The sequence below is a fragment of the Lutjanus erythropterus genome, chromosome 3 (assembly GCF_056507025.1).
Source record: "Lutjanus erythropterus isolate fLutEry1 chromosome 3, fLutEry1.hap2, whole genome shotgun sequence".
Classification (NCBI taxonomy): Eukaryota; Metazoa; Chordata; class Actinopteri; order Lutjaniformes; family Lutjanidae; genus Lutjanus; species Lutjanus erythropterus.
The window spans coordinates 36,484,956-36,501,331 of NC_139319.1; the positions used below are offsets into that span (position 1 = coordinate 36,484,956).

The 16,376-nt window shown below is 38.6% G+C and overlaps 1 protein-coding gene across 1 annotated transcript; it reads left to right on the forward strand.

The window, feature by feature from the left end:
- The first annotated feature begins 1,643 nt into the window (after positions 1-1,643).
- Positions 1,644-15,088, forward strand: ogal (O-GlcNAcase like). The gene is made up of 17 exons (XM_084715984.1): positions 1,644-2,023; positions 2,233-2,284; positions 3,265-3,362; positions 5,896-6,026; positions 6,317-6,488; positions 6,595-6,693; positions 8,169-8,308; positions 8,423-8,567; positions 9,553-9,651; positions 10,567-10,808; positions 10,914-11,088; positions 11,931-12,016; positions 12,162-12,254; positions 12,340-12,428; positions 12,499-12,619; positions 12,715-12,844; positions 14,422-15,088. Exons 1-17 carry the CDS (start codon positions 1,951-1,953, stop codon positions 14,556-14,558), a joined length of 2,082 nt encoding a protein of 693 aa, XP_084572110.1. The 5' UTR covers positions 1,644-1,950; the 3' UTR covers positions 14,559-15,088.
- The last annotated feature ends 1,288 nt before the right edge of the window (positions 15,089-16,376 follow it).

Genomic DNA, 16,376 nt, shown 5'->3' on the forward strand with positions numbered 1-16,376 from the left:
TCATCTCAAAGTTTTTGACACCTCTTTTTATCTTCCGTCTTCAGATCCTCAGCAGTCTCATGCTCATGCTTAAACTTCATTAACGCTCGCCACATCATGTGTGTTTGGGAGCTTGAAGACTGCCCTGTTAAACATCAAAACATCACATAAAATGTGGCACATCCAACAGTTCATCATGTTTTCTGCTTCACAGAGTCTTGTTAGGTCGTTTCTGCTCTTTTAATACACTTTTCTCATGGCAGACATAATTAATTATCAAACACAGGTGTATCTAATAACATGAATTATAAATGTACTCCAATTAAGTGCTCCACTACAGGGGTCCCATTGTGCCCTGATACCTAAATGAAACAGCCTTTGTTAATATTAATATACAAATTAATACTCAGAGTATTTTTATATATCTTAAAACATGTCTGTAGGGGATCTTATAGGTGATAATATTAATGTTTTAATAGAGAGTCTACTCATTTTGTAGCTTTTGTTTGGATCAACTGTTTGATACCAGCAAATACTGTATAGCAAGCAAAGCACATTTAGCAATATGTGAAACTTAGACCTAATTAGTATCTTATTGAACTTTGTGGGTTTATCTTAATACATCATTCACATAAATTGCTGATGAATACCAGTCACAGATACATCCAAATAATGTGGCAACGAGGAAACATGGAGGAAATGTGCCAGAAGGAGGAGCTGTTTACACAAGTACACTCTAAACCAGTGGTGGAGGAACTCTTTTATCCAAGTTAAGGTCGTGAGACACTGTAAAACTACTCTTACATGTAACATCTTAAAAATCTTAAAATCTTATGTAAAAGTATGTAACTGGTGATGCATTTATTTGTACATCACTTTAGTGTTGCTGCTAAAGGTGGAGCTAATTTCTAATTAATTATTACATTATAGTGCTGCGTAGTTAACCTATTATTTCAATTACAGTCAATCTGTAAAGTAACTTGTAATCAAAGCTAATAAACAAATGTAGTGGAGGAAGAACTACAATCTTCCTCAAAATTGTAGTGCAGTACAAATATAAAGTAGCATAAAATGGATGTCCTCAAGGAAAGAACAAGTAACTCAAAATTAAAATGTCAAATTTCATATAATACATGAGTAAATGTATTTACACAGCTAGTTCATTTCATTCATCTGTGAGAAAAAGGTAAAAACAGTCAAAATCATCCCCAAACCAGTCTATCACTGAATTATCTCTTTAACCAACTCACACATTTAGACTATTCTATAACATTTCTTTTTGATAGCTCATGTAATAACAAATGTAGTATTTTTTTTTCACTTCCTGTCACTGAGCCTCCCCTGAAACTGTTCAGAGCCCCCCTGACTCCCACTTTGAAAACCTCTGAAATTAGCCTAAAAGGCTTTCTGCCAGGAAGCACTTCTCGGTTAGGGTCAGGAGGGGGAATGGGTTAAAAGTACAAGATTTCTGCCATGAAGGGCTTTCTGGTACACACTCTGACCAAATGTGAATATCTTGCGAAAACACCCAACTATATTTACAGCAAAGTGAGGAAATGTCAAGTGTCTGTTATCTGTTGACGCCTCCCACCGTGTGTTGGGGCGAACTGTCCCTTTAAGATAAGAGGACACTGTCCCTTTAAGACGTTCACCCGGTAGTTAGTCGCGTTCAGTCAACGTGCGTCTGAGACTGAGGTGAACTTCAGTCATCACAAAACAAGACGAGCTGCCTTCCTCCGTCCCTCACAGTATTTACAACTTCAGACTTTAGGACGTGTTAGCTTCATGTTACGCAATGTTTCAAACGGACTGCTGTGCGCAGGCGTGAGAGGACGGAGCAATAAATGTGCAGGAAATTAAAAGCAGCGGTACAAAGACATGAGTGGTCATAGCGCTGTGTCAGTGCTGCTGTGTGAGTATTAACTGAGAGCGCAGAGAAAGGGAAGACCTCTCTACACCAAACTGTCAAACATGTCGACACCGAGCGGTGCCAAGAGCCAAACCCAGCCTGGGAGCAGGCGGTTCATCAGTGGAGTGGTGGAAGGTGAGTAGACCGGGACCAGAGTCCTCACCTGGACCCCCGGACCTCAGATCCCAGTGAGGGTCCTGTTGGACTGCAGCTCCTCAATGAAGACTGGGCTGCAAGATGACTGGATTAACATCAAAAAATGTATTCAGAATATCGATCATGCATTGATCACCTCTGGTAAGGTGACATCATTTGGAGCCTAACTTGACCTTTGCTTGATGCAGGTTTTTATGGACGGCCATGGACTATGGAGCAAAGAACAGAGCTGTTTAAAAGGTATGTGAGCTGACACCTCCCACTGTGAGACACAGAGACAGGAGGAACAGGACTGACAATGAAGACTCAAATCTGTTTTGATTATTATTATATAGGATATGTCGTCTGGTGGTTGTTTCAAAAATAACACAGATTGATGGTTATTTTTATGGGCAACATTTTAGATATATTTGATTTTTTTTTCTTAATTTATGGTATCAGATGCCAGTTAGATTATTTATATGCCGCATAGACACTATATCAATATCTGATTATTTTAACTCCTTTATATCTATATTGGGATCAGCCTCAAAAATCCAGTATCGGTTGGACTGTTATAAAATATTAAGCATATGAGGAGTAAGTGCAAAGAAACAAACAAAAACATTTAAATACACTTAAAATAAGTAATTAGTAAATAACTGGAAAAATACTCAAATAAAATACATTAAAATAGAAAAGTAGTGGCAATGACATTGTAAGTAATATTGGCTGCAGTATTGAAAAATAATTAAAAGTAATGTTGCACATGATATTAAATGTTAATGTTATACTTGATAATAATATTGAAAATCACACGATGATGAATGCAATATTTCACATGGCATTAAACATAATATTGTACTCGATAATAATATTGAAAAGTATTATTCATTTGGTTAAAAAATAATACTGCACATAATATCGGTATTCTTGTCAGTATCTGATGTTTCAGCTCTCTGTCCTGCAGAAGGGGGAGTTATACAATTTGATGGCCGCTGGTAGAAAGGACTTCCTGTGAAGACTTCATACAGGGTGTTGTCCCATTATCATGCTTATCATATGTCCACCTGTATTTGGGTCCAGGGAAAAGACAGTACTGAGGCTGTGAAATAAGACTAACAACACTGAATGAAAACTTTGCAGTGTCCCTTTAACAACACAGCCTGATCTATAGGACAGTCATCATATAACAACTGATGCAATACTTGGTGTGACTGTTCGTTTGTGGTGTTTGACAGAGAACAGAAGTGGGGACTGAACACGTACCTGTACGCCCCCAAGGATGACTACAAACACAGGATGTACTGGAGGGACCTGTACTCTGCTGAGGAGGCAGGTGAGTTGCACATCTTCATGTATCGATGACTGGATAAAAATATAAATCACATGTAGCGCGAGAGCAGCCAGTAACCAAAAATACACAGGACTTTCTGTCTTTGATTAGAGGCGTTCGAAGAGTCTAAATTAGTTGATGTCATTATTTCATACAGTTATTATGGGCTGTCTACCTGGGTGTCACTTTTCACCTCTAGTATCACCTGGTGCAGAGTTGTGCTGTTAAACAAGCCTGTGCAAAATCTGTGCTCACATGTATAGAAACATGTACATAGGAGTGAAATGTCCAAAATGCTCCCACACATTGTCAACACTTACACAAAACCCACTACAAACTGGTTATGAAACAGTCTCGTTTTAATACTGATGCCTCTGTATGACCTACATAAGCAAACAAAGAAAAAGAGAGGCTATTTCTATATAGCAGAATCTCCTTGAAATCAGATGAAACAAGCCTGTGTTTACATTTTCCCAGCCAGAGTTACAGTGAGCAGTATGTTACCCAGGTAAATAGAAGCAGGAGAAGATTTTTATTTAGATAATTGATGTTATATCTTGTGGTTAAAGCAATGGAAGCACAACCACTTTTGTCAACACGGGCTCCAAAAATCAACACAATATGAAAGGTTCTTGTAGCCATTTTAAATTGCTGCATTTTTTTTGTAGCAACTGTCTGACAAATGTTGTAGTCATTTAATAAATTTGATAAGATTTATACTTTTCATTAAGAAGCCGTAATTTGAAAACATATTTATTGTGTCCCAGGGATTCACACATAGATTAAACACACTGTGATCACGAGTCTTCCTGGAAGATAAAATAAAAAATATGCTTAACTGAAGCTGTATTCATATCATGGTATATAAGGTGGCATCAACTTTGCAACAACAGTTGTGCTCACAGACTGAACCAAAACTAAATAAACCGTGTGATAATACAAGTGTTGTGGTCATTTTAAACTGTAGTATTTCTCATTTTGTGTCAGTGAGTGTCATACCAAAGTCCCAGTCTGAGTCATCATTATCTCCTTAGAGACACTGTTTAATTGCTCAGTTTTAAGTTTGATGTGTCTTATCAATAATGTTGCAAATTGAACTGCAGTGATGATTCAAAGTTTGACCTATTAAACTGTAAAGTCTCTGATGATTCCAAGTGCCAGATGTCAAAACAGACACTATCAGTGGACTTTGGGCTGTGATAGATTATTTTATTTGTACATTTAAATGAATTACAGGCCTAATCAGTGTTGGGAAGTAGTAAACTACATGTAACTACAAGAGGTCACTCAGAAGAGTGCAGATCCCCGCCAGGCATAGGATGGTGAAGCACCTGCTGCAATGTCACCACGGCTGCCAGATGTAACCAGCAGAGATTTGTCAAGTTCGGCCAACATTAACATGACCCCCACATACGTTATCTCTAGCTGAAAAGATTTTGTTGTCGTATAAAACAGAGCAGTCAAAAATCGAAATACTGCTTCACAGTTGTGTCTTTCCACCAACCAATCAAGTTACAGTTTACATCCATGTCTGTCCAGAATCATATAATATCTGTAGTGAAGACTTTGAAGGAATTTAATATGGAACATACCTTATATTGACCTGTGAGTTTGAGGGAATTTAATAAAACACACTTAGTGTTTTTTTCAAAGTAAAAGTCATTACTACACGTGTGATTCCAGTGAATAATTTCCAATTAGAAACATGCTGTCTTCACTTAAAAAGGAGAACAGAGAACTGATAGAGAGCTGAATATTATGATGTCACAGTGAATTGACCTGAATATAAAATGTCATCATTTAATTACTTTATCTTAATAGATATTTGTGTGTGAGTTTGTTATAATTACTGTGTGACATCTTGAGTTATGGCAAAAAAAAATATGTTAGATGAGGTCACCATGACCTTGACTTTTGATCTTTGACCACCAAAATCTAATCGGTTCATCCCTGCTTATTTGATGCTTATTTGGTGTTCTTGGTGTTAACAAGAAAACGTAAAGTCTCTGGCCATAAAAACATAAAGGCATAAAAGTCAGAAAAGGGTTTTTCTGAAATTCTGAATCACAGATTTCCTTCAGCATACAGTCATGACAAGCTGTACGTCCAGTGGACAGAAATGATTGCATGGTGATGATGATAATAATTAAAGAAGTAGTTTAACTAGATTTCGCTTTAGCTTGCTGGTAGTTCAGCTGCATTCATATCTGCATAATGATTCAGGTAATTAAGTTAATTGTAATCGTTTTAAATACTATATACTATAAATACTCAAGCAGTCTCTCCCAAGGGTGGCTTTGCTGTAATTGCAAAGCTATGCTTTAAAGAAGGCTTAATGATGTTAGACTTAGTAAGAACAAAACAACTGATTTGAAGAGCTGTTGATTGGTTAGCGTTGCTTATGCCAATCAATCCAAACTGGGGCAAAGTTGTGCACCATTTACTTGCCTTTTAACAGCATTTATTGAGGACATTTCTGTATTTAATAACTGAACTTTTATAAGATTTTGTTTTTCATCTCTTATTCTATTCCCAGAACAACTCATTGCCCTGATATCAGCAGCTAAACAGCACGACGTGGAGTTCATCTATGCAATCTCTCCTGGCCTGGACGTTACTTTTTCCAACCCCAAAGAGGCCACTGCCCTGAAGAGGAAGCTGGATCAGGTAGAGGACTTTGTATGCACAGATGAAGGGTGGAGCACGAGAGATAATTTAATCTCAGCTGTATGTAGCTTTATGGTTCTCTGAGGGTTCTGGACACCACGTTACTTTATATGAAACAGCTTCCAGTGGGTCAACATGCAACTGATGGCACTGACACAGAAAAAGAGAAAAAGTCACGAGGGAAAAGTCCCTATCAAATGAGGCTGCTTACATTTTCAAATGTAACTTTTTGTCAAAAAATTAAATTTACAAAATAAACCAAGGACCTCTTGAACCCTTTTGACCCTCAGGTGAAGGAGTTTGGCTGCAGGTCCTTCTCTTTACTTTTCGATGACATCGAGACTGAGATGTGTCCCGCTGATAAACAGGCCTTCAGCTCCTTCGCCCACGCTCAGGTGGCCATCACTAATGCTGTGTACCAGCACCTGGGAGAACCTGAGACCTTCCTCTTCTGTCCTACAGGTCAGGCACTGACTGTTGCTGCTATTGAACCATGAGCACACTGCAGCTGATGCTGTAAAACACTTTCTTCACTGTTTTCCATCTTGCCCCGTCCCTGTAACTCCAGATTATTGTGCTGCGTTCTGCACCCCCAATGTGCTCCAGTCCTCTTACCTGAACACTGTGGGAGAGAAGCTGCTGCCTGGGATAGACATACTGTGGACTGGTAAGACTGAACCTGTGCTGATGTGTTTGAACTCCACAGAAGCAGTGTTAATTTTGACAGCAAATTTTGATTTAGTTGTAGTCATATTTTATTCATTTGGATTGTTTGAATTGTATATTTAGCTGACTAAATACAGTCAGATTTTAGTCAGCTATAGATTTAAAATCCAGTATGTTTAGTTAAAGTGTAATGAATTATTTAAAAGTGTTTGTATAATTTTCATACTCATTATATAGTCCTGGAGGAAACATCCAGTAACCTGTTATCAGCATTATCATTAAAAGGATAGGTACTTATCTGTTGTCAGTGTATCACCTACAGCAGATTTCAGTGGGCGTGCTTCCTGTTCCAGGGTCATCTGCAAACACTTCTTATCCACCTGAAAAAAATAATAGCATCAGTTTAAGTGTACATTATATATAAAATATTTTCACTGCTTTACCTTGTCACCAGACAGCCTTTTGCAACAGAAAACAGCAGTTATATGAGCCAAACATGGCTCTCTCTAAACCAACCAAACTCCATTGGTGAAAAAAGTAATTTTAACTGGTAGAACACAGGAGTTGCTGGTCTACAGCTGCCTCGTCAGTTAGTTTGTTTTTGTCATTTTGTAAATTTGGTGAATCCAAACTAACCCTTTAAAACACCAAAGTCACACAATAATACAAACTAACTAACAAATGGAAGACCAGCAGTAGACCAGCATCTCCTGTGTTCTGCAAGGTAAAATGACTGTTTTTGCTAAAGGAGTCTGGTTGAGGGAGGGAGAGAGAGAGAGAGAGTGCGATATTTGTCTTATATAACAGCGCTTTCCCATCACAAAAGGCTTTCTGATGGCAAAATAAATTGATGAAAATACTCTAAATACAGTGTACATTTAAACAGATTTTTTTTTTTTTTTTTTGGATCATTTTCAAAATGTCTTCTGTCGCCGACCCTGTCCACAGCAGTTCACTGCTTGTCTTCTGTGCTGGTGCTCCTATCTAGTTCAAATGCCCACCAGCATCTACTGTAGGTAACAACACTGATTATCAATAAGTGACTCATACAAACCCACTTCAAATAAACCAAACTATCCCTTTATTTGTGTTACATTTCTTCAAACATGTATTCTTCTTGTTAGATATTTGTTTCAGTTTGAGGACAGTGAAACTTGACACTTGTTATCTTTAGTGTTAGAATTGATTTTTTAATTTATGATCTAAGATTAGCAACTCTACTTAACAAAGGCTTTTTTTTCCTTGACAGAAAACATTTTTTTAACCACATGTTGTTCTCTTCCTCCCAAAAGTTTAAATTTCTGTACAGTTTATGTACTATGTTCTGTCACAGTTTTGTCATCATAAATTACTTTTTATTTACTCATCAGCTTGTTTTTGTCAGTGACAAAATGTTGTTGGTTAAAATTATGAGGAAAGTTATTAGTCAGTAATTCATTTTTTGAATGCTCTCTTTCTCTAACTCGGGTAATTTAGGTCCCAAAGTGGTGTCCCACAAAATCTCTGTGGAGTCCATAGAAGAGGTGTCCTCCGTCCTGAAGAGGCCACCAGTCATCTGGGACAATATCCATGCAAACGACTATGACCCTCAAAGGCTTTTCCTCGGTCCCTATAAGGTAAAATGACTTTAATATAATAATTTCAGATGTGTGTGTGTGTATTTATGCTCCAGTCTGGGCCTGGGATTATATTTGTATCCTGAAATAACGAACATGATCTCTTTCCATCAGGATCGTCCCACTGAGCTGATTCCCAAACTGAGAGGGGTGCTCACAAACCCCAACTGTGAGTTTTACCCCAACTTTGTGGCCATCCACACCTTAGCTACATGGTGCAAAGCGTCCACTGATGGAGGACAGAAAGATGTGGAAATGGGTGAGGGTTTATGTTTTTCTTTACATAAAGAAAATACTGCCTTTTCATCAGGTTTGGCAGGTACACAGGATACACCAGCTCAAATCCAGCTCTGACAATAAAACAATTTAACTAATTATAATGATTGTGTGGAAGGAGCAGGGGTCTGTCCTACTTGTGTGGACTTTTCAAAGTATGAGACAGGTTCCTAAATTAAAAAAAGTACATTTTTCCCCTTTCCTACTATCACTGAAATGATGGTAGCAACAAAACAGGATTATGTAGCTAAAAAATATTTTAAAAAATAGAATCTAGTTTACACAAATGTCAAGTCTGAAAGCTGATTGTTTTTAATGAGGCATTAACCTCAAAAGAGGGTCAGTGGCTGCTTAAAATGTAATGTTCAGCTGCTGAGTGCATTCCAACTTCAGACTTTCTTCAGATGTTGGTGCAAAGTTTGTTAGGCTTTGTTGATTTTGTCTTGTATTAAGCTTGAGAATTTCAAAGAAATTCTTACACACATATTTAGATTCAGTTAAAATAGTTGCTGTGTTAGTTCTCACGGTATTTGTATTTTTTTAACTGCAATTCTAAATTTTTTCTTTATCTGTTTTAAGTTATTTTTCTGTATATAAAGGCCTATGTATTGTTGGAAAATCATGGTTTAAAAAGTTTTTTTTGAATTTGAAGATTTGACAGCCGGTTGATGATGGTGAACTGTGGTCTCTAAGATAATTTGAATTGTCGTGTTTGGGATAATAGCTCATACCTTAAACTGTCAGATTCAGGACAGTCTGTTCAAACACACAGGACATGAAATGTTATAATGATGTTTGAAGATGTGGGTGATTTGTGTGACACAGAGGTAAAATAGTCTGAAATATATGATACCTTTGAAAACACTGTGATCCTGACTTTAAAATAAACGTGTGTCCAAAGCATAGTTACACAACATGGAACTGTGGAGTTTGTTCATTGTCTCAGTGTCTCTGTCCTCCATCACCAGGCGATGAGGAGCAGGACCCCTGCTACAGTCCCCAGAAGGCCCTGACCCTGGCCCTCACTGACTGGCTGCAGGAGTTTCTGAGCACAGATCAACCTGGAGGTAGAGAGTCTTGAAAAATACTTTTACATTAAACAGCAGCCAGTTTAAAGGGATAGTTTAGATTATTTGAAGTGGGATTGTGTGAGATCTGTAGTCAGTGTTTTACCTACAGTAGATGCTGCTGGTTTGTAGAAGCAGAGAGGAGTACTGGTGGAGGAAGCTAAGCAATGGATTGCTGTGGACAGGGTCAACAGCAAAACACAATTTAGCCTCCTAAAAACATCCCACCTAAAAAAATCAACTTTAGTTTAAGTGTACACTATATTTAGAGTATTTTTACCACTTCATTACGACAGCAGACAGCTTTTTCCTATGGGAAACTGACCTTATATAAGCCAAATATGGTTCTCTCCAAAGCTGCTAGACTAAAAACAGTAATTATATCTCACAAAATACAGGAGTTGCCAGTCAACCACTGCCTTGATCTGTCAATTTGTTTGTGTTATTGTGTGACTTCAGTGTTTTAAAAGGATAGTTCAGATTCACCTGAGTCACCCAATACCACAAACTAAGTAACAAACCAAGGCAGCGATAGACCAGAAACTCCCGTGTTCTGTGAGGAAAAATGTCTGTTTTTCTGGTTGAGAGAGATATAGGTGATATTTGACTTATATAACAGTGGTTTCTCCTTGGAAAAAGATGTCTGATGGTGAGGTAAAACTGTAAAAATGTTCACTGACACTGTCTACAATAGTACTCAGCTTCATACAGCGGTACACCTGCTGCTTCTTCAAACTATCAACCACTATTTACTGCAGGTAATACACTGACTGTGAATAAGTACCTCATGCAACCCCACTTCAAATAATCTTAAATACACCTTTAATGATATTAAAAGGCAGAGATGGGGTGGATATGTCTTTAAGAAGTGTATCATCCCCCTCTTCATCCTTCTCGACCCTTGTCATCCTTCAGCTCGTCTCAAGAAAGAGTCATCAGATGAGGAGCCCATGCAGACGGACATGGGAGAGAGCACCTATGTTCCCGGACCAGACGAGAACCCGCTGTACACAGCAGAGCCACTTACCCTGGATGACCTGAAGCTGCTGTCAGACCTCTTCTACCTGCCGTACGAGCACGGGCCGACAGCCAGGACCATGCTGCAGGAGCTGGACTGGCTGAAGAACCACAGTCCGACCGCCACTGCAGAGTCAGAGGTATGATTTTAACAAGATGTGATCATACTTGTCCGAAAAAAAAAACTGATAATGTTGTGACTACTGTTCTTCATCTGGTACAATTACGCTTAAACTGTTTCTCAGAGAGTGGAGTGGTGCTCGAGAGCGCAGCAGTTTGACGACATGTGCGAGGCAGTGGTGCAGATGTTCAATCGTCTGTCAAACGCCCCGAACCGCAGCATTCTGTACGACCTTTACAACTACATCTGTGACATCAAGAGTGGGGTCGGTCTGGCTCGAGCCTTCGTCAAAACACGAGGTAAGAAAATCAGAATCTTCTTATGATGATCAAACCACACAGGCTGGTATGTAGAGGATGCAGTATGTTGGGAAAAGCTGCTGTTAAAGGAGAAAAATATCAAATCTGTGATAGGACATGCTTCTTATTTCTCTGACACCCAGCTACTTAGATGACTTTTAGTGATTAAAGGGATAGTTTAGAGCAGTGGTTCCTAAACTTTTTCTGCCATTCTACCCTTCAGGAGCGAAGAAAGGTTCACTACATGACTTCTGTGTCCATCACAAAGTAGCCTAAGGAACATGAGCTTCCAGGGGAATTCATTTTTCATTAAGAGAAAATGACTTTCTTTTTCCCATCATGCTTTTAATGTACACCTAACATTAACATCAGGTAGCCAGCTGGAAGCAGACGGGTTACCACAAGGCAAAGTACCATGGCGTTATGTACAAAATACAGTTACCAAAGTTATAGAAATAAATTTTACCTTGCAGAGCAAGTCGCTGGTCTACAGTATGACACTACAGTATACAGTATACTGAAAAGAGAAACTGTAGTCATGCAGGGATTCATGAGAGTATAACGGCAGAATCTCAAGCAGTCAGAGCAGCTATAAGAATAAGCAGTAAACCCTGCATTCAAATTCTGATGGATCGGCTTACAGATGTTTTCAGGAAGTTTCAGAAGTCCAGTGTGTCTGCCCAACGTAACGGAGTCATCAGTCATGTGAATTTACGCAGAATAATAGTGCCTCTGCTGAATTTGACATGGCATGTTGCTTGTTTTTAACCATATTTCTAGCAAATTTGAATCCATAAAAGTTAAACTACTTCAGCTTCACATGTTCTGTTGTGTTTCCATAGGAGGGCAGAGTCCGCCCTCAGCCCAGCTGATGAACAACGATCCTGAACCCTGGGGCTTCAGAGGTGGCCTCTCCGGAGAGTTTCAGGTACCTTAAAGATGTGAATTTGAATACACAGTCATAAGTGTCATTGATAAGACATGTAGTAAACATCTTATTTTGAGTATTTTTATGGGCATTTTTCATTGTAGGTTTCCATGAATATGAATACACTTTTTGTTTGTACTTGCAGAGGATGCTGCCCTGCCATGGAAACAGGGACCTGTTCAGACATCCTCCCATGACAGAGGTTTACTGCATACGGCCGTACTGCCCCGAGGACAAGGTCAGGATGGCAGGTCCTGAGACGCTGTGATACATTTTTGTTTAAATTCAGTAGTGATGTTACACACTATTGTTTTCTGACACAGATGCAGGTGGAAAGGATTTTCAGAGAGATGCAGGGTGCAGCAGGGGCTAAAGGCCCCCTGATGACGCAGTCTCCACTTATTTGTGATAGGTAAGAAAGAGTTCTTTTCTCCCCGGAGTATTTATACTCTCATGATGACATTCTCTCTGTCCCACTGCAGCCTGTCAGCAGGTGAAATCTCCCCCTCCCCTCAGTGTGCTCTGGTCCTGGAGGATGAGACGGGGCTGTGTGGTTACGCTCTGGCACTCACTGATGCCAAACCAGCCGCTGCCAAGATTCAGGTGATCAAATCAATATGTGCTTGTGCTCCAGTGCAGGACATAAAGATAAAAATGCGGTGTTACTATTAGTGTTTTCTTGTATCTCTTACCTCTAGAGGGCAGTAAGTGATTCAGTGCTGAAGGACTTCCCCTCTCTGGTTACCATAGAAGTGCTGCCCCGGGTCACTGATTCCTCTCCAGCAAAGCGTATGATTGGTCGGCTGTTGTCCACCATCAGGAGCAGTGGTAGGTCGACACGTTGCACAGTGCTTTTGATAATTCCTTAGATCCACCTCATGGAACTGACTTCCATCCATGCAGCTACCCTGAATACACACACACATGAATACATCAGAAAGAATACATGACTATAAATTATACATGGGTGCATTAGAGCAGAGATTCTTAGTTTTTTTCCCTCAGCTTCAACCTGTGAATGAAATTGGTGCCTTTTGAATAGAGCTGAATAGAACTATTTTAAAATTTGATTATTTTTAAGGGGAAAAAAAGTCCAAATTCTCTGATTTGAGCTTCTTAAATGTTAATATTTTTGCTCTTCTTTAGTCCTCTATGACAGTAAACATAATCTTGGACTCTGAGAAACAGTTTGATTTCAACATTTTTCCCTATTTTTGGCATTTCATAGAGCAAATGACTAATCAATTAATCAAGAAATTGATAATAATTGAGAGTTGCATCCCTACGTTTTAATCTTAATATTGTGACATGAGCATGACCTTGGTAATGATCCTGAAATAAATAAATGTTTTGTTTCTGGGAACACCGCTATAAAACTGAACCTGAGCCGACCGAATCACATCGTGTTGGCAGGATACAGGATGCAGCCGACATCCAGCACAATTTAACAAGCTGCATGTCACATGTCATCCACAAGGAGGAGCTGTTCAGTCTTTGTCACAACAGTTGTACACCTGCCAGCCCCCGCCATTCATGAGGAGGGACATTCACACCAGCATCAGTTTATTCATGCAGATTAATACAAGTGCCAACTGAGAGCAGAAGCTTCAATTTTTTCAAAAGTAATTGAAGCAGGAGAGACCCTCTCCCTCTTCAAAGTAGCTTGGCAGACAGTCCTGGAGGATAAAGGGCATACTGTGACACTCAGAGCTGTGTGATCTCTCCACTTTTACCAGTATTCAGTTGAAAATATGCTTCAGTTTACAAAAAAACAAAAAATGCAGCTGTAGCGGTCACAGTTTGCAGATGGCACAAGTAACATCTGCAGCTCTGCAGTGATGATACTGACTGGGACTGCTTTTAAGAGCTTTGCATCACTTCCACTTGACTTTGTCCCAATAGTGATCAATTCCATTTTAAAACATAATGCTCATCTTTTTCTAGGACTATAGAGCACGTGTCAAACTCAATGCCCTTGGTCTGAATCAGGCCATGCACCCCATTTTATGTGGTCCACAAGAGCTTTCAAAGAATATACGTTCAACACAATTCTATGCATGTTTGTGCTTAATGGAGACAAGCTTGTATGTCGCCTTTTTCTCATACTACTTTCTATAGGCATATTTTTTTTTAAATATAATCCTGTAGTTGCTCTGCTTGCCATTATTTTTCCTAGATTTCTGCATTTAGAGCTAGTTATTACTAAAACCAATAACAATCAAATGCAGATGCACATATATAATAGCGAGCAGATAGATTAATAGAGCCTCACATTTACAGCCAACCCTTTGAGGATAACCATAATGCTGATGTAGCCCTGGATGAAATAGTCTGACACCCCTGCTCTAGAGAATTAAAAGATAAAATCTCAAAACACCACCATTTCCTGTTCTGTAACTCACCAGGTTCCCGAGGCGTGTACTGTGAGCTGAGGCAGAGCGATCGGAGGATGCTCGACTTCTACAATAAACTTGGCTCCTTCAGACCCCTGAAAATTGCCAGCCTACCTCAAGGCATCGTTGCCATGGGAACAAGCCTGTGAACAAGATCGGTCACAGGGATTTTCCTCAGGTTTGAAATGTTTTGAGGTCCTATGATACAGCTGTTGTGAATAATTGCTAACTTTGCGGCTTGTCAAACTGAAATGTTGTCATGTCTCATCAGTTTATATCATTACTTGTGTAATTTAGCTTCCATCATTTCATCATTCATCAGTGTCCTCCTACATGACAGTAGTCAAAGAAATGCTAAATTAAACTTGGGTAACAAAGTATTGTACAATGATGAAAAGTATAATGTAATACTACTGATTTATAGACATGAAAACTGTAAAATGTATAGTGATTATTTTTTTAGATAAACGTGTATACAAGCTGAAGTTTCTCATCTGTTGCATACATCAGATACCTCACTGTTGGCTGCAGACACAAAAAAAAGACATGCAACAAAACATTCAAACAAGAGTAAAGATTTTAATTATTTGTTTTCTGAGGATAAAAAAGAAGTACATGAACTGTTAATCTTTAAATAAAACAGCTGGTGTTTCACTTGTTCTCTGGCTTGAGAGGCAAACTGTATTCAATTCATTAACATGTGAGACTGAACCAACATTTGAAGTGGACCTGCTGTGACAAACTTGTCAATCACATGCAGTTTATGAAGTAGAAGTTGATATGCATGAAATAACTGGAACCATTACCTCAATATAAATCTAAAAGCAGAGTTCAGCATGTTGAGGTAAGATAAAACACAAAGCAATGAGTTAAGTTTTATATTTCAAGTAATTTAAGGACATTCATTTCTATTATTTAAAATGTTTTTATCCTGTCTCACCTTGTTCCCCTGAGTGTCTGACCAGCAGAGTTTGGCTGCAGGAGAGGAGATTCACATTAGCCGTGGCCTGTACTACAAAGCAGGATTTGGATTTAGTGAGGTAACTTTGGTACAACAGTGGCTCTTTTATTATCAGGGTAAACCAGCATGATAACTTAGGCTGAACACCAAACCAGCTCCAGAACACTTCATGTTTGAGATCAGAGATGAATGCGTACAAAGGCACTAAGACCGATCAATTCTCTAAGAAAATCTTATTAAAGGGTGCCAGATATCACAGTTCACAGAAGAAGATCACAGAGCTCAGTGAATCTCAGTGCGCCGATCATCATTATCATCATCATTATTATTTATTTTTAATTTGCCCTCAGGTCCATTTGACACGGCCAGGGTTGTACCTGAAAGAATAAGACTGAAATCATCCTACACATAAGAGATAATGTGCAGTGATCAGGCCATTATTTCAAAATAACCTGCTCACTATAGATTATGCTGCTTGTTACACAGCTACTAGATTTTAAAAAAAATCAATAATTTGACATAAAATAATAATATATAATGATTTTATAGCTCTGGTAGAGTCTAGGGTCAGAACTGCATTCATAGCAACACGGCTATTGAGAAATTGCAGATCCTATTATGCTGTAATTGACCAATCAAAATTGAGTATTTAACAAAGTCGTGTAATAAGCCACAAGAACATTGTAGCACCAAGTAATAACAGTAACATTAATGTTAAAGAAGGTTTCTTTATGCAAAAATGTCAGAATATTGTTCTCAGTCTCTCAAATGTGGTAATATGTTTTTTTTTCTCTGTTCATTGTCATATTAACTGAATATCTTTGGGTTTTGATCTGACCAAAAAAAAAAAAAAAGACATTTGATGACATCATCTTGTACTTTGAGAAACTGGGATGGGATTTTTTCACTACTATCTGACATTTGATATTACATCCCTAGATTAAACTTGACAATTAGCTTTGGTCTTTGCTGTTATTTGCTAACAACCTATGGGCAAATAACTTTA

Excerpts from the sequence above, each read along its gene's own strand:
- ogal (XM_084715984.1), top strand. The coding sequence starts at position 1,951 with ATGTCGACACCGAGCGGTGCCAAGAGCCAAACCCAGCCTGGGAGCAGG. Across the intron at positions 11,089-11,930 it reads AGCCTTCGTCAAAACACGAG|GAGGGCAGAGTCCGCCCTCA; the intron begins GTAAGAAAATCA and ends GTGTTTCCATAG. Across the intron at positions 12,620-12,714 it reads CAGCCGCTGCCAAGATTCAG|AGGGCAGTAAGTGATTCAGT; the intron begins GTGATCAAATCA and ends TCTTACCTCTAG.